General features: G+C 53.9%; 1 protein-coding gene across 1 annotated transcript; it reads right to left on the minus strand.

Annotated features, from left to right (window-relative positions):
- Positions 1–761: 761 nt before the first annotated feature.
- On the minus strand, positions 762–11,702 carry ARX (aristaless related homeobox). The gene is made up of 5 exons (XM_054581210.1): positions 11,507–11,702; positions 9,004–9,859; positions 6,344–6,389; positions 3,332–3,660; positions 762–1,202 (listed from the first exon to the last, which is right to left on the minus strand). The coding sequence occupies exons 1-5, from the start codon at positions 11,700–11,702 to the stop codon at positions 962–964; spliced, it is 1,668 nt and encodes a 555-aa protein (XP_054437185.1). The 3' UTR covers positions 762–961.
- Between the last annotated feature and the right edge of the window lie 5,820 nt (positions 11,703–17,522).

Genomic DNA, 17,522 nt, shown 5'->3' on the forward strand with positions numbered 1-17,522 from the left:
CATTCACACTTCCTTTTGTTAAACATATAATTTTTTTATTTTGAGCGTGACACTTCTCCACTAGATAGCAAGGAAAAGTGATAACAATTACACATTACACAAAAGTACTGTACCATTGCCTTTATCTTGAAGGTTTCAGAAGCCTCTACAGTTAATAAGTTAAATAAAGGGCTTGAGTACATAAATATTTGTCTAGGAACCCTACCGTATCTACAACACAGTAAGAATCTACAGGAGGACAAACTTTTACCATACCACGCTGAGTGCAATTGCGTTAGAACATTTCAAATATACAAAGCTCTGTTCTTTTTTCTTTTTAATAACAATGGTATGTACAGAATCAATAATCACAGTTTGGTGACTTCAACAGTCCATATTCTAGCAGAGTATTTCCCTTTGGTTTGATATAAAAACCTTGGTTGGTGTATGATAAAGAAGAGAACAAGAACAAGACGCCCCTTTCTGTTAAGTGCACTGTTAGCTATCTTACAGATTCGCCTTTGCGTCCCTGGCCCTGGCTTCACGCCGGGGCCCACGCTGGGGAGATCAACTTGAGCGCCAAAATACTATTTAAAAAAAAAAAAAAAAGCTAAGTGGGATGTCAAGAGGAAGAGAGGTTGGGCTTTTAAATTTTTTAACTTCAGTACCAGGCGTTTTGGGGAGAAAACCTCCCCAGATATTTTCAGTAAAGTGAACGGGAAAGAGTGGATGTTGGCGTTGGAGCAAGGTTGGCGGGCGCGGGGGCGGGGGCGGGGGCGGGGGGACAGCCAGCCGAGGAGGTACCACATCCGGTGGCGCTGGAGGGCTGCCTTGCCCGAGTCCAGGCTGCTGAGAAAGCGGCTGCGCTCTCTCAGCGGCCTCTCGGGAGTGTGCTGGTCCTCTGTTTCCATTTGGTCTTGAGTGGTGCTGAGTGAGGTGACCTTTAGGGGCACGCGCTGGGCACGAGGGTGCAGAGCAGCCTTTAGCACACCTCCTTGCCCGTGCTGGTGCCCGGCAGGATGTTGAGCTGTGTGAGCTGCGCGGCGTGCTCCTTGGCCTTGAGCCTCAGCGCGGCTATGCTAGAGGCGCGTCTGTCTGCGGCCGCCGTGGCCGGGTCGGCCAGCGCGCCCGATGCCACCGCGCCCTCCACGGCTGGCGTGGGCTGTCTCAGGAGCGCGGCCGCGGTCGACGCGCTGGTCAGGGGGGCCATGGTGGAAAAGAGCCTGCAGGTAGAGCAAACAGTGTGGTCACGGCCTCGGGAGCTGAGGGGGGGACCTCGAGCAGCGTTTCCCAGCAGCGTTTCCCCCCTCTGCCCCCGCGGGTGCCACGGCAGGCCCAGGGCGGGTCGCGGGCCCGGGAGTAGGTAGGAGCTCGGGCAGGAAGCTAGGCGCTGCAGGAAGCTAGGCGCTGCGAGAGGGTTTCACTAGAGCAGGGAACGACGGAGGAAAAAAGACCAAGGGGCCAAAGCCGGGGCGGACACAGGCCCCGCGCCCAAAACCCCGCTGCCCAATTACACAGAGTCTGTGCTCTTGCTTAAGAAGGGGGTCTATTCCCAGACCAGGAGCTCCAATTGCATGCAATACTACTTGACAGGAGAGAGGAGAGACAAAGAGGAAAAGGAGAGGCGGAAGGGGGGGGGGAGGAGAAAGGCAGAAGAAGAGATCAAAGCTGATGAAGACCTGTGCTGCAGACTTTGATACTCTCTCTAGGGCGCCTTCTCTGCCCAGGATTTCTTTGGCCCTGGAAAATCCGGCCCCCTTTGCCGACCTTCCGGAGGACAGGACCGCCCTCCTGCGCCAGGCTGAGCTGCCTGTGCCCTGCCAATGACCACCAGGTCTAGGTGGGGGCACTGGCCTGTAGATTGCCGATGGACAATAGGCTCTGACCCGACCTGCCAGCGCCCCCACCTTCCGTTCCAAAGCCTTCCCCACGCCCCTACAGCCTCTTGACCTAGGAAGCCGCTGGTCCCACCACCCCTGTGCCCCGTGCATGGCGACATCCAAGCCTGGCACTCCATGCCACCACCTCCGGGCAGCACCGGGATTGCTCCTCAAGCTGCCGCCACCACCTTCACACAGCACCATGGTTCTGCAGCGAAAGGCTGGAACCGCCCCTGATCACAACACCCCCCCACACCCTCCCCCCTCACTTCTCCCCAGGGCTCTTGCTCCCGGCCTCTGCGGGGCCAACTAGGCCTTACCATGATTAGATATGAGACCACTGGGGCTGGAGGAGAGCACCCACCTCAGCCCCTCATGCCATGCACAGTGCACCCCTTTCCTAGCTCTCCAAACCTCGCACCCTGGTACCCCAGTCTCGGTCTGCAGGCTTTTACAAGTCACTTGTTATCAGAAGGGAAAGGGATGGGGAGCAGGGGCCAGGGACACAGGACTTAATTCCCCGCCCCCCAGAAACAAAGTGCGGCCTGGAGGGGGGGCATAACATGCCTTGGTCCCACTAGGTAAACTGAGTCACTATACTTAAATGCACTCGCTGTTTTATTGGCTTGTTACAAGAAACTAATTTTAGTGTTTTTTTTTTAATTTTCTCTAAGATGATTTTTGTTATGTGGCTGCACAGTTGGATGAGTCTATTATTTCTTTGTTCTCCCCAAGAGAGATCACTGAAGCTGCATTCAGTTTTATTTTCACTGCACTTTCCAACTTAATACATCCCTCCTTTGTTTCTTTGTCTGTGTGATTATACAGACTTTTAATTTCATCGCTTGATGTTCATTTAAAGAGGGAGCTATAACATACGGTGAACTGTTTCTTTTATTGCGTTGTCTTGTGCGTCGTTTGGGTCAGGAATCGCACACATGGGGGTACGGCAGGGGGTCCCTTGAGTGACAAGGAAGAGAGGAGTCTGGGGAAGGAGGAAGAATTCTTTGCACCCAGAGGGCCCGTGACTCCCGGGCTCCTGCGACGACCAGGGCTGCTTCCCTGTGACTGCCAGGCTTTGACGCATGGGGAAGGAGTTCTGCAAAACCTGCAGTCATCCCGGCCCCGTAGCCTACACGTGTACGCGTTTACACACGTACTGCCTGTGGCTTGGACTGTTGCCACCTTCAAATGGTACTTTTACTGCTTTCATTGAACACTCAAAATTGTTCTGGTTGTCGTTACTAGCACTGCCCTCCTCTCTGCCACTCAGTTTCAAATCATTCCCTTCAATATCCACATTGCTTGCGCAAAATTAGAGAGTATTTTCTTTGGCTGTCTCTTAGGCTAGGCCAGAGAGAAAAGACGTGTCTAGCCTCTGCCTGTCTCGGGCCTCCTCCCTCCACCCCCGTTGTGTGTGTATGTACATGTGTAGGAAAGAGACACACAGACACCCCGAGACCGCGTGTTACCTGCCAAACGCAGGGCTGATGAAGGCAGGGTGCCGGAACACTGCAGCTCCAAGGAAAGTGCTCAGGCCCAGCGGCGCCCCGCTGGGCGGCAGGCTGGCCGAGCCCGGAGGCGGAGGTAGGCTCGGGAAGGCGGCGGCGGCGGCAGCTGCAGCGGCTGTCCAGGCTGAGTCCAGCGCGGGGTGGTGCGGGGGGAAGGGGCTGGCGTCCAGGTAGGGGCTGAGCGGGTGGGTGGCCGAGAGTGGCCCCGGGAAGGGCAGCCCCGGAGGATGGGTCTGTGCCCCCGCCTTCTCCCGCTTGCGCCACTTCGCCCGACGGTTCTGGAACCAGACCTGCAAGACGGAGAGAGCTGTTCAGTGCGGCTCCGGGGCCCGCCCTCCTTCCCACCACAGCCTGCGCCCACCTGGCTGCTCTCCAGCCTCAGGTTGTTTGAGGACACCTGAGGCCCAGCGGGTGGCGAAAGGGAGCCTGAACTTAAAGCCGGCAGGAAACATGGGCCCCACACATGCACTTTCCAGTGGGTATTTCAGTGACCCTAGTTGTTCCCAAGTATAAGGAAAGTTGTTCAGTGTGTTCAGAGATGGGGAAACCGAAGTTTAAGTCTGCGCAGTCAGCTGCCTGCCGCGCGTCTTCAGGCAGGTCGCCTAAACCTCCCTTAACCTCAGTGTTCTCATCTGTAAAACGGGGGTAACAGAGCTGTACTCATAAGGCTGCTAGGAAGGAGTGAAATGAGACAAGCGAAAGCTCCCGGCCAGAGAAGCAAAGGCGTTATCATCAGCTTTCTGCTGCGTATCACCTATATTCTCCTACTTCAGGTTTCCCCGAGAGCTGCCAAAATCCCTGCTCTGTATTGAAAAGGGAATGGGGGAAGCGTTCACTTATTCTTTCCAAAAGTGTTCCTTGAACACCTAGAGTACTAGGTGGGGTTCCGGGTCCTGGGGCAAGCTGGAAGGAAAGACATGCCCACGGTAATTCTGGAACAGGCGCACATTTTAGGGTCTGTTCTCCATGAAATAGAATATGGGGCGACCAGCCTGCCTTCCGCAGGGGCCGTGCCCAGGGCCCGGCTGTGTCCAGGCAGGCACTGTCTCTGCGCAGGGTCTGCAGCGGTACCTGTCCACTTCTCACATCTTTGGAGCTAACAGGTCCTTTAGTTCTTTGGTTGGGGGCGGAGGGAGTGTGGTTTCAACAGGGTTTAAAGTAAGATAGTTCTAGGCTTGGGGGAGGTTTCCAGCACAAGGTATCTTCCTAATTGTTAATAGAAAGCAGCTTTAGTAGAGACCTTTACCTGAAATGTGGCAGCTACCACAGTCTGAAAATAACTCCCAGGAGCCTGAGATGATTTTTATGTGACCTGCTCATCACGCCCACAGCCGAGACACGTCCCTTCTCCCCTGAAGGCGTTAATATTTTTAGGGCTGGGTTTATGCCTGCACACAAGTCTAAAAATTAAGAATGAACTCCAGGCTATACAGAGTTATATTATAATACGATGTAAATGATCCCAGAGGAACACGTTTTAACAATGTTTTGTAGCCATCCATGTCTTTCAAACATACACACCGGGGCTGTGGTTACTAGCGCTGGTGCCTAAGCTTGGCTTGACTTCTAGACAGCCACCCAGGGCAAGAAAAATCCAGAATCCAGATCAGTCGATTACTTAAAATTCTGCTGAAAGGGGGCCCATCCCTAACATTCCACAGCCCTCAAATAATCTATTTGTGAACTGCAGAAACAGCCTAGTGTGGAAATTCAGAGGCTTGAAAAGGTAAGACTAGATGGGACCAAGCTGGGTGGGCAGCTTTTGTGTATCCAAATCTGTCTAGACGAGAATATCCGCCACTCCTCGGGGCAGTGAAAGGAGTCAGGGAGCGGGCGCAGGGATAGAATACCCTCAAAGAACGGGGAAACCTCTTACAGACGGATTGGCTCTCTCTCCGGCTCAACTGCAATTATCAAGATGTCCCCCTGCAATTCCTCATTATTGAATTAATACCTCTGAGGCCCCCCAAAGGTAAACGAAAGGACTCTAATAATTCATATTCACTTAATTACATCTTCTCCAGTGAATAGGGAGCCAGGAGCAGGGGAGGGGGCGCTCTCTTTCTTTTAAAAAGTTATTTAACTTTCCCACGACTCGTTCCCCTGAGCTGAAAAATACGGAGTTGCTGTCACATCTCTGTTTGACAATGGAGAAATGTGTCAACAGAAAGGAGGGGACAGGCCTCATCATTAGCCCTCTAATGCAAGAAGCTGTTGTGTATTAAATGAGCCATATGGAATTTATTGTGCTTTATCAGCGCCTGATTTTGACTGTAAAGTGATTCACTCAGCTCCTAGCTCAGGGACATCTGTTTTCTGTTGGCCATCGGGCCGCCCAGTGTTGATCGTCTCTTTGGTTATGAGGCCTGGGTTCGGAAATGCACTCTGGTATGGGGCTGCAAACACCTTTAATAGCATTGCACTCACTCCCTATTAGATCAATGTGGCCTCATTGCTATAAAAAATGGGAAATCAAATAGCATTAGCCAGCTCCTTGTGTGGGCGGAGGGGAAATCAAACAGCATTTTGCCTTCAAATGGCCCTGTTTGTTCTAGCACTAAGTGGGCTTTTATGAAGCCCGATCGGAGACTTAATCGCAGCCAAATACCTGCTTGGAGCTGAGCGGATTTGTCTAACAACCAAATCCATGCTCCAACCCATTATTTCAATCAGGAGAAGTCAGTTGAGGATTGGTTCCTACAGGGGCCGTGGAGGGGGAGGGGGCTCCTGAACTTCAGTCTCCGGGACCTTATCCCCCTTTTCTGATCCCGGACCCCTTCTTCAAGGCTCTCAAACCCAGAAACCTTCCCCTCCACCCTCCCAGGGCTTCACATTTTACTATCTTTTGGTGTGTGAATGTTTGGGTCTCTTTGCTTGATTTTAATAAAAGGGGTCCTCACTGCCCCCAAATCCATCAACTCACCTCTGTCCCCCTCGCCCCCAGCCCACCCGCCTCTCTGGGGAGACGCTCACCTGGACTCGGGCCTCAGTCAAGTCCAGCCTCATGGCCAGCTCCTCCCTGTAAGAAAGCAGCACACAGACAGGAGTCACCGCGGGCTCCAGCACCCCTTTCTCAGCCTCCTTCCGCCGCTGGCGGGCCTCCCCCAGCAGGGCCTCCCCTGGCGGGCTGCCCTCACCCCCCGGCCCGTGGGTATCGCCATCCCTACCCTACCGGAGCGTCTACTGTTTGACCGAAAACATGAAAACACAACACGTTGCCAGATATAGGCTATTACAGATTAGAATGTATCATATTATAGTCAAGAGTGACAGGGGTGGCTTCTTGAGTCTGTAAGTCTACCAAACTGGGCACTCAGATTACCTTACTCTCTCTTAAGCCAGAGTTAGTTAGACAAGAAACACACACACACACACACACACACACACACACACACACACAGCGCTTATATCCTCTTTTGTCCTAAGAATGGGAGAACTCAGCACTCAAGTTTTTAAAAAATGTTTAAGCCCTCTTGGTTTCTGCCCGCCTTCTTAAAATTTTTTTTTTCTGTTCCCCACCTCTGTTTCCACCTCTCTGCATTTCCCGCAGTGTCTCTGTCCCCCGCCTCTCCCCCTCCCTCCCCCTCTTAGGTCACACTCCCCATTACCCTCTGGAGATATGTTAAGCTTGTTAAGAGTTCAGTGGGGTAATTTTTCGATTAAACAAAATTCTGCGCACCTCCTGACTCCAGTGCCCACTACAAACCCTGCCCATCTCAGGGGAAGTCAATTTAACTGAAACCCTACCCCGTCATTGCAGTTATTACTGCGACAATTAAGGCAAATAGGAAACCATTAAGATGCTGTAAAACGGCTTACGACCTGTTTACCGAAAATATGAGAGCGCCCAGAATAATTGGCTCGCCGCTCGCTAAGACGGTAGAGCGGGCCTGCCCCGGTCTGGGATTCGGGCCCCCGCCCCTCCACTGCGCGCCAGAAACTTCAGCGCCGGGAGAAGCCGGTTTCCTAAGCGCCTTTGGTCGTCCCCCTGCTTCAGTGAGCACCAGCAAATTAAAACCGCGCTCCCGGCTCTCTGGGGGCAGAAGCCAGAGGGCTCTGAGTAACTCCTGGGTCCAAAAGAGGTGGACGTCGGGTGGCGATGAGGAGCTGCCCCTCTGCCTGGGCTTTGGTTTCCCCTGGAGAAGCTAAAAAAAGGGCAGACCCGGATGCCAACTGACACCACATCATTTTCTTCTTTTGAAATACACATATGTGTGATAAATGCAAAAAGCCAGTTGGCTAGTTAGCTATTTGACAGCACACACTAATTTATAATTTTATTTTCTTTTTTAATGATAATGAAGGGCTCAGATGACATAGGGGGGAACCCAGTTTAGCTTAAGGGATGGCCAAGTTGAGTGCCCTCGTCCAGTATCCCACCCACGTTTTTCTGCCTCTGGTTAGGAGAGAGTTTGGCAATTAATTGCCGGAGCAACTGTACTTCTCGAGTTGGCTCGGGCCTCCTGAGCCCTGAGCAGCGATCTCTCCTTCGGTTCAAAGGGGCAGGCAGCTTCCCGCTTCTAAAATGCACATTGAAAAGCTGCACACGTCTGGTGCGAAGGAGCTGCTGGAGCTTAACAAGCCCCGCAACAGGCAGCCCCATTCCTTCCCCCCTCCACACTGGGGAAGCTGGCTGTAACCCTGGCTCCTCGCCTGAGCCGAGACCTTGGCCTTAGGGTGGGAGAGCAAAGCCCCCCTCCCGCCGCGCCCCCCCCCCCGCTCCGGGCTGGCACCCCAGGTTGGATGAATAACGGGGGCCAGGGGCCCAGTATTCTCTCAGGCACATCCTTCCAAACCACACACGCGCGCACAGTCAGGTGAGCTCGAAGAGGAGTGGAGAGAGCAGCGCTGACCACCCATTCAAAAAGAAAAATCCCCCCAGCTGTTTCGTCTGGCGTGCCTACCCCTGTAAACCCTTGTGCATTATACGAACGCGGGGTCAATGTGATGCAGGAGAGAGGAAAACGATGAGCGGGCAAGATCGTGGCTGGGGCCCCCAGGTGTACAGACACCAAACACTGCGCAGTCCTGGCTACCTTCGTTTATTTCAGGAGTCCTCAAGCGACAGAACTTGGATCTTTTTAAAAGGCCTTTTCCGCAGGCATGGGCTCCAGCTTCACTGCGAACAGCGTAACTGATACCCACGAGGCTCCTGGGGCATCAGGAGGGGGTGGCGAGCGCCCCACTCAGCCGCCAAAAATAGCCGCTGCTTTGGTCTGACAGCTAGGGCAGGAAGCGCTTCCTGCGCCCTGCTTGGGACCTAGCCGGGACCGCAGCGCCCGGGGCCCTGCATTAAGTGCGCTGGGGTGCCCACCTCTCCAAGGTGGTGTTCAGGCACCCTTTGGAGAGGCTGGATTTTCTAACTAAAACTTGCACTTGGAAAAAAATTAAACCGGATAGACCTGGGGAAGGAAAGAAATCATCCCAGTTTGAATTTAAAGTCCGGAGTGAGGGTGGAGGAGAGCTAGTGGGTAGTTCCTGGTGAGCAATGGTGGATGCGTTGGGAGGGCGCGCCTGGGTAGAGTCCAGGAGCGAAGCCCCTGCCCGAGCAGAGGCCCTGCCTGCCCGCCTCCCTTCTCTGGGGTCCGCTGGCGCCCTCAAGCCGTTGCCGCCGGCCCACCCCGCGCGCGTACCTGGTGAAGACATCTGGGTAGTGCGTCTTCTGGAAGGCCCGCTCCAGTTCCTCCAGCTGGTAGCTGGTGAACGTGGTGCGGTAGCGCCGCTGTTTGCGCTTGAGCAGCCCCTCCTCCGAGTCGCTACCCGCAGACAGGCACACGCTGTCCTCGCCGTCCTTGCCCTCAGCGTCCTCTGGGTGCAGCAGCAGCTCCTCCTTGGGCGACAGCTCCCCGCCCTCGGTGGCTACAGTGGCGGCAGCAGCGGCGGCCACCGTGCCGGTGGCGGCCACGGCGCAGCGTCGGGGCTCCTTGAGCAGCGCTCGGGCGTCGTCCTCCAACAGCTCCTCTTCGTCGTCCTCAAGCAGCTCCTCTTCTTCATCTTCGTCCTCCTCGTCCTCCAGCAGCTCCTCCTCATCGTCCTCCGCGCCCGTGCCACCACCCGCCGGCGGGGCGCCAGCGGGGCCACCGGCCGCGCCGAGGCGCTCCTCCGGGTGCGCAGCGCCCCCCGGGCCGCCCAGCTCGTCCAGCGCGGGTGGCGGCGGCACGAACGGTGCCCCATTCTCACGGTACGACTTGCTGCGGCTGATGCTCACCTGCGGCGCCTGGCTTATCTTGAGCGTGTCCCAGGCCGCCGCCGCGGCAGCGGCGGCTACGGCGGCCCCTGTGCCGTCCGGCCGCTCCCCGGGCCGCGCGGTTGGCGGCGGCGGAGGCGGAGGGGCCTCCCCACGCGGACCCGCCGTGGCCACAGCCGCAGCCGCCGCCGCCGCCGCAGCGCCCTGGAGAAGGCGGCCCCCGCCCGGGCCGTACAGGCGCCGAAGCTTGGGCGGCAGGTGCAGCTCGGCCTCGAATGGGGCGCTGCTGCCCTTGGGGGAGCCTGCGGGCAAGGGAGAGCGGTCAGCGCACCGGCCCGGCGTCCCGGGCAGAGCTGCTCCTGGGGCGGACCGTCACTGCTCCCAGGGCACCCGGGCTGGCACCCCTCCCCCGCCCCCCAACCAGACTTTTACTCCTCCTTCCCCACTTTTCCTTTCCTTTACATCTTTTTCTTTCCTCCTTTCTCTTGTTCCCTCTTTTTCTTTCTCTCCCCTCCATCCCTCTCTTCTTTCCTTCCCATCTCCTGCTCTCCCTTTATTTCCTTTCTTCCTCCCATTTTCTTTCCTCCTCTTTTTCTCACAGTCGCTCCTTTTCTTTCCTCATCTTTCTCTTCTCCCCTCTCCTCCCTTTCTCTTTCCCCCTCTTTCTTCCTTCATTTCTTTTTCCTTCCCCCGTTCTCTTTTGTCACTTTTTCCCCTTCCCATTTCAGGGCAGGGAGAATCGGAAAACATTCAAAAACTTTTCAAAAAATGGCCGCCCCCCTGAAAACTTTGCGCACGACCTCTGCTGCTCTGCCATGGGGACCCAGGCTGGCGAGAGGGGTGCCGGCCCGCCGGTGACCCCTGGAAGGGGGAGCGGCCGAGTGGCCTGAGCGCTAAGCGCGGGCCGCGCCCAACGGCCAAGCAGCCTGAGGTGGGGCGGGGGCCCTTGCCCAGAAAGGCAAAGAAAAATCGTCCAGGCGAAAATGGGCTCGGAAGAGCCTGAGTGGGGGCGGAGGGGGCGCAGCAGGCGCAGGCTGCTTCTTCCCTTCGAGGAAGTGCCTGGGCCATGTGCCACTGCAGGCTACAAAAGAAAAGGGAAAAATCAGTTTATTTTAAATGTCCCCTTCTCCACCGTCCGCTCCAGTCTTCCAAGTGGCTCCGCGGTTGGACCGCTGGTTTTCGGGTCTTAAACGATTCTTTCCCTGCGACACCGCTGCAGCCAGCTCAAGGATACATTTGAACGTAACAGGTTCCGAGTAAAACGACAGTTGTTGTGGAATTTTTAATTTTAGAAAAAATAAAACCTTTTAAACATCTCAACTCTATTTTTAAAAATAACATAGCAGAAAAAAAATAGCATCTGGAAGCCGCACATTTCATACATTTCAAATACAATAAGCAATATTTGGGGAATCCCAGGGAGATGTTTTGGCAAAGGTTGGGTTTAAAAGGTACAAGAAATCTACAAGTAAAAAAAAAAAAAAGGCAAAACACCGCGTTTAAAGAAACCTTTAGAACAGGAAAGACCAAGGGTCACTCTGCTCACCCCCACTCACAGCTTTGGGGTTTTTCAAGTTGTTACAAGGGTCCATCTGGCATCTGCTGTCTCTGACCTGTCGCCCCTTTGCACAGCACCCCTAAGGCTACCAAAGGGGACACTTACACGACCTAAGGACCAACACCAAGAACCTAAGGGTCCCCAAAGCGAAGCTTGGCCTGTTTTTTTTTTTTTTGGTTTTTTTTTTTTTTTTTTTTTTGGAAGCAGAGAGGCAGGGAGAGACAGCCCCTGGCGAGATGTTTATCGCCCTTTGAGACACCAGGCCTCAAGAGTTGTTCCCTGCCTTTCCTCTCGTTGCGGCTTGACAAGCCCAGGGCCCTGGCCCCCGATAATCTAACATCCAAACTAATGCCCAGAGCGCTTTGTAGGTTCCTGGCGGGCGAAACCTTACCTTGCAGGGCCTTTTCCTGGTCGGCGCGGCTGGCCAGCGGGGCAGGCAAGGTCTGCGCAGCTCCCAGCAGCCTCATTTTGCACGGGCTTCTCCGGCCCAGGATGCTGTCGATGCAGTAGGAGGAGAGCAAAGTTGGAGATTTACTTTTGCACTCGGGCCTCTCGGAGCAGCCCTCCTCCTGGTACTGATTGCTCATGGCTGGGGCTTTTTCACTGGGCGCACAGAGCGGGCCGCTGTCTGCCTCTCCCGGCGGGTGGGATGGATGGGTGTGTGCTGGGGGCTAGGGGTAGATGGCTGGTTATAATGGATATTATTGCGGTCTCTGTGCCTTTCTGCCTCCCTCTGTAGATGGCTGCCGGCTCCTGCCCTGCCCGCGGCCAGAGCTCGCCCTCTCCGCGCACCGGACAAGCAGTAACAAGTGTAGTGAGCGGCGGGAGCAGAGCTCTGGAGTCTCTCTCCTCCACGTGCTGAGAGGAGCCCTCTGATTGGCTCTCCCCAGATGCCGGGCTGCGCCGGTCTGTGGGCTGAGCGCAAAGCCCGGACTGGATTCCGGAAAGGCTGGCTAGCGGGGCAGTGGGCAGTAACCCAAGTCGATTTTCTTTTTCTTTTTTGTTTTAAGCTAACAACTTGCTACGTTCTCCATCCTCTTCCTGCTGCTCGTCCTTAAACCCTTTAAGGCCGGCCCGAAGCTCTAGCCTATTCGTATGTCAGCCCTGTGGGTGCTACTTGGGCGATGTGCGCCCCTTCCACCCACCAGAGGCCCTTGTTCCCTGAAGGGAGGCCTCGAGGCTCGCGTCCAGACGGATTGGCACTTTTCAAAGCCACACTGCGCTGCCAGGACAGCGCCTTGACCTCAGTGGCGCTCAGTCGCGGCCCTCTCTAGGCCAGGCGGGCCTCCGAGATGGCCGGATAACGAACCCAAGCAAACATCTGCTTGTGTCGTTTGGACGTTCAGTTTTCTCTTGTCTTCACCCTGCGCCCGGAGGATGCTCTTCTTAGCAGCGTTTCCGAACCTCTCTCATTTCCGTCTAACTCTGGAAAAAAGTCCCTGTAAAGATAAAGCTCTGCAAAAGGCGCGAGGCCTGACCTACAGGGCGGCAAGCGACAGGCGAGTGTCAGCTGCGAGAATGGGCGGCTAGGGAGAGGTTTGGGAGTCACCCCTTATCCTCGGACTCCCTTCCCTCCTCCCCCAACAAGTTCATCTTTTTAGTTAGGCCGACGCCCCGAGGCTGGACACCCTCAAATCGCGCGCAGGGAGCGGAACCTGCGGGGCACCTGAGCGCTCCAGGATGGAAAGGACTCTGGTTCGCGCCAACCAAATCTAAGCGCCTAAAATTCTGTATTCTCTTGGCCTGACTCTCACAGGCAGAGGTCAGAGAGTGAGCCTGAGGAAGAGCGCGTTTCTTCCCAAGCAGCTTCCTACGCGTCCAGCGCTGAGAACCAAGACCCAGCTCAGTTTGAAGTTGGGCCGAGTCCGGACAAGGAGCTGGCACGGACGTTCTCCTGGCCTGGGTGCACGGGCCACGCAACAGTCAGGGGCCTGACGCTGGCAGGGTGGGGGCGAGGGTGGTGGGTGGGAGAGGGGCCGGAGAGGGGGAATCCACGCCGGGTTTTCCTCTTTCAACCCCTCCAATGTGTCAAAGAGAAAAGCGGTGTGGGGTTTTTTTTTTTTTTTTGGTGGGTTTTTTTTTATTTTTACAAAGGATTGTACTTGAATCACTTTCAGACGGTATTTTAAAATACAAGGATGCATAACTGGGATATTTTTCAGCCATAAACATCTGCATAACTCTTGGATGCTCATGGGTGGGTGGCAGACAGAGCCGGCTGGCTTGGCTAGAGCATTCAAGACACTACTTGAGGGGGACGAAGAGTTAGAAACAGGAGCTTTGATAGTGTAAACACTAATGCTGGTATTACTCCTATTAAAGGGAAGAGGGAAAGGACGTCTCTGTCCTTCTGCGCCTCTCTCTGTCTCCCGTGTGTGCGTGTGTGTGTGTGCGCGCGCGCGATTCTCGCCCGTGTTCCCCACACTTGGATGATGGGGATGGGGGGTGGGTAGAGGAGAGCCTCAACTATCTCTGACATTTGCTTTTCTTTTAAGCTTGCTCTGCTGTTCCAAGGCACCTGGGATCTTCTGCCTTTCCTGCATTCTTCCTTTTCCATCCTCAACAGCAGTTTGGTGTTTTTATAGCGTCCCGTTGAGTTTTAAACAAACCTTCTGCGCGCCGATTCCCTCCCCCTTCCCTGCCGGGCCCGGGAGCGCACTCCCAGCACAGCCGAGAGCGTAAGGACGCAGCGGTCTCTCCGCAGCATCCAGCCGCGGACCCTCGCGGGCATCCCCGCGGCCGGTGGCTTCGAGAACGACAGAGGCACTTTTCCCTCCCCGGCGGGCCCTGCGTCGGAAATCCACAAGACCCGGCTGCCGGGTGGCTCCGTGACTTCAGACTCGGCTCCGCACACGCAAGGAGTGGGCTGAAAATGGGTCCAAAAAAGATCCTGTGAACTAAAAAGAGACACAAAATGCACAAATCATTTCTGAGAACCTAACGGAGTTTCGACTCTTCGTCCCCCTCCTCCCCTTTCTGCAGCTGTTCTCCGTTTTTTAAAAAAAGAAGTCGGACTTTCTGCTGGGGTGTATTCTAATTTTAATCATCCATTGTGATAGGGGAGGTTAACAGAATTTCTTCTGATTCTGATTTAATGATCCTTGGAATTAAATCTAATTCTATTAGTGGAATATACCGTGTCTCTTTGGGAAACCTGTGTGAGAACACCAGTTTTGTTATTTTATTTTGTTGGTTTTTGGTATTTTCTAATCAATCTTCCCAAGTGAGGACGCTATTGGAAGGCGCACCCATTCACTTCCGGGAGAAGGGCCTGACCTTTACACCCGGCAGCCCTGAAATGATCTTTATCGCAATTTAATACTCAGCCTCAAAAATTGCAATTGGCTCTTGCTATTCCCTAAAGAAGAAAAAAAAATTTAAAACACAGAAAACTTTTCTAACATACCCACAGGGGGACAGAATCTGCTGGCATCTCCATAGTGTTTAATCAGAATATGGGTTTAAGATGTATCTGTGTTGTCCGATATGTTATTTTTGAAAACAAATGATGTGTCTAATATTTGGGAAGACCTGATTTGTTGACTGAGGTAGACTTAAGAATGGGGCTATAAGACTGTGTATAAAAAAACTTTTACTTTAGCCAATTTAATATTTACTCTCAAAGCAAAATGACACTTCACTTTCTTTTCATCTCACTTTGGTCACCTTCTTTTACCCACTAATCAAAAGTAATTTCATGTTTGTGATGCTATTATTTACGGTTGTACTTGTTTATTCACAGCTCCTGGCTCCTTTAATCTTTGGTGTAACTGTTGGTTTTCTTGGGCTGCCTGGAAAACAATAGTTGGCAGCTCATCTCCTTTAAAAATCAATCACTAAAATAAAAATGACAATTATGGCCACGAGCGGGGGTCAGAAGTGTTTAAAACTGTTGTTTATGACAAAAACATGAGGCTTGTCCCGAGGACTGGAAGTCATAATTACCTAGAAGAGGCGAATGGAAGAAAACCCCTTTCTCTTCTGTGGTGAGAGCTAATTCTACATTATAGTTTCAAATTGTATTTGCAAGAAATGCTGCGTAAGGGAGTGGCAGTTAGATGTCATTATACAGGAAAAATGTTTGGAGGAATTAACCTTGCACACTTTTCATTTAAGATGCTTTAATTTATTATGCAGTATACCCATGGATAAATAAAGCTGTAATGGGCTTCCAGGCACACCGGACAGCTCAGGTCCCCTTAAATTATGCTCAACCTCTTCAAAACATATATTTAAACAATAGAAATAAACTTCATTGGAGCCTGGTGACCAATTTGGAAGCCATTGGGAGGGAAGACAATAAGTCCTGATTACACGCGAGGATCCTCTGTGATGTGATAGCCCCTCTGCCAAGTCATTTTGCTGTTTTATTTATTTAATTTCTTTCTTCTTTAAAAACAAACTTTCATTCATTTATGGTCTTCCGCAACCTGCTAATTTAACACTGGAGCGCGTTACTGCAGTGTTAGGAGGAGAGAAAGAGGGAGAGAAAACAACAATACTGCAATGATCCAAATGATACAGTAGAATTATAGCAATTATAGTTCTACTTGTGGAAGAAAACCTTGCTGAGATCAGGCAAACAAACTGAAGCTTTGTGAGGATAACAAGTGTCGGGATTGACAGCCGGTGCTGGGAAGAACCGGAGGGCACAAACAGAAATATCTGCCTCCCCCCAGCCCCCTTAACTCCAACCAGTCAAGGTTAACCTCCTCAAACGCTGCTTGCAGAGCCTTATCCTCTTCAGCGTACGCATTTTGTGCACACATCGAGGTTTGTCCTCCTGGAAGTCTGCTAATAGGAGGAAATGTAACATAATCCGCTCGCCTTGCACTTGCCCCTCGCCTTCTCTGCCCCTGCTTGCCCTCCACTGCCTACCCCTGCCTCAGTGCTCCCCACGGCTGCTGGATCTGCCCGTGGACCATGTTTGTTTGTTGATGTGTTTTCAAAGGAGCAGCCGGTGGAAAGGTCCAAAGGGACTGATAACTTGGATTTCCAGGGAAGACTCCTTGGCGATGCTAATCCTTCCCTCTTCGTCGTGTTGATCGCCTGAGCCGTGGGTTCCACCGTCAGGGCTCGGCTGGGAGAGGTTTGTTGGGAAGCGGCGCTTTTGGAAGCGTCCCGAGGACAACGGCCGGCCGAGCCCTCAAGGTATGGACGTATGCATGTGATTATTATGTTAGGACAACTCCTCTCGTCTGCAAACTTCGCCACTTTGGGTTACCCGTCAGCAGCCAGGAAAGAGGGCGGGGGATCGAGAACTGGAGAGAAAACAGACCCCCCCGCATCCATCCAGGCGGCCAACGGAGTAATTTCCAAGCCTTGCTGCCAGCACAAAGCCAGGCGACGTGGTCGCAGTCTCAAATCTGTCCTGGGAAGGAGGATCCCTCCCATGAGAAGCAAACGGCTGGGCTCTCACGCTGAGTCCCTCGGCGGGAGCCCCCCCGTCTCCAGCTGCACCCATCCCCCAGGTTTCCAACCCCAACAGGGAAACTTCTCCTCGCCCTGAAATCACCAAGACCTGGATGCTCCTCTCCAACGCCTCAGGGCGGGAGCCCTGGGGTCGAGGCTCCCCCAGTGCAGCCCTTTCTCTGTAGCTGCTGCTCCCGGCGACCCCGGATGTGGCGGGGGGCACGGGTTGCAGTTCAGGTCAGGAGCAGCTAGAGCCCCAAAGCCCGCGTCAGTGCGGAGGCCTCGCCGGCCCCGGCTGCTGGCACCCCCGCAGCCAGGCCCCCCCTCTGGGCTGGGCTCGTCGCCACGGCCAGAGCGCGCCCCCTAGCGGGGGCTCTGGGTGTGCTGGGCCCTCCTGCCGCAGCCTCTGGGGACTCAAGTTGGCAGATCCGAGGGATCCGGCAGGAATGAATGGGGGAAGAAAACAAAAGCCTTGGAAACATTTCCAAGTGTGCAATAAAAGACCCATCTGTACCTTTCTTCTCCAGCGCGTTCGTGGGTAATGTCCCCCTATGCGCGCGCGACGGGAGATAATTGCTGGGTGGATTCTTGCTGGCGAACCTCAGGAAACACTGGCCCGAGAAGTGGAATAATTGGAGCTGGGGCGAAGGCAACCGTGCTGAGGCTGCGACAGCAGCCGGAGTTCTGAATCCCCTGTGTCTGGGGCGTTCGTGGGGGCCTGGCCGCTCGCGCCCCCAGTCCCTAGTGAGAGATCATCTCAAGGCTGCTACAGTGGTATTTATTTTATTTAAATCGGTCTCTGTGGCACCCCCCCCCAGTGTGCCTCTCCCATCCCCTCCCACATTCTGATTCTAGGATTCTCCATTTTTTGACTTGATGATCCCCCTTCTGTCTCTGTGATTCCCCCACTTCTGACTTGATAGTCCCCTACATAAGCCCTTGAACCCCAGATTCCACCACTCTCCACTACTCCCAAATCACCCGCTCCCTCTTGG

The sequence above is a fragment of the Pteronotus mesoamericanus genome, unplaced genomic scaffold, assembly GCF_021234165.1.
Source record: "Pteronotus mesoamericanus isolate MK-2021 breed Mesoamerican mustached bat unplaced genomic scaffold, CSHL_Meso_final contig_65, whole genome shotgun sequence".
NCBI classification, from domain to species: Eukaryota; Metazoa; Chordata; class Mammalia; order Chiroptera; family Mormoopidae; genus Pteronotus; species Pteronotus mesoamericanus.

What these genes read in the sequence shown, in the direction of transcription:
- ARX (XM_054581210.1), bottom strand. Translation starts at nt 11,702, where the DNA reads ATGAGCAATCAGTACCAGGAGGAGGGCTGCTCCGAGAGGCCCGAGTGC. An exon ending in TACCCAGATGTCTTCACCAG is followed by an intron (nt 6,390 to 9,003) that starts GTACGCGCGCGG and finishes GCTTTCTTACAG; the next exon opens with GGAGGAGCTGGCCATGAGGC. An exon ending in TGACTGAGGCCCGAGTCCAG is followed by an intron (nt 3,661 to 6,343) that starts GTGAGCGTCTCC and finishes TCCGTCTTGCAG; the next exon opens with GTCTGGTTCCAGAACCGTCG.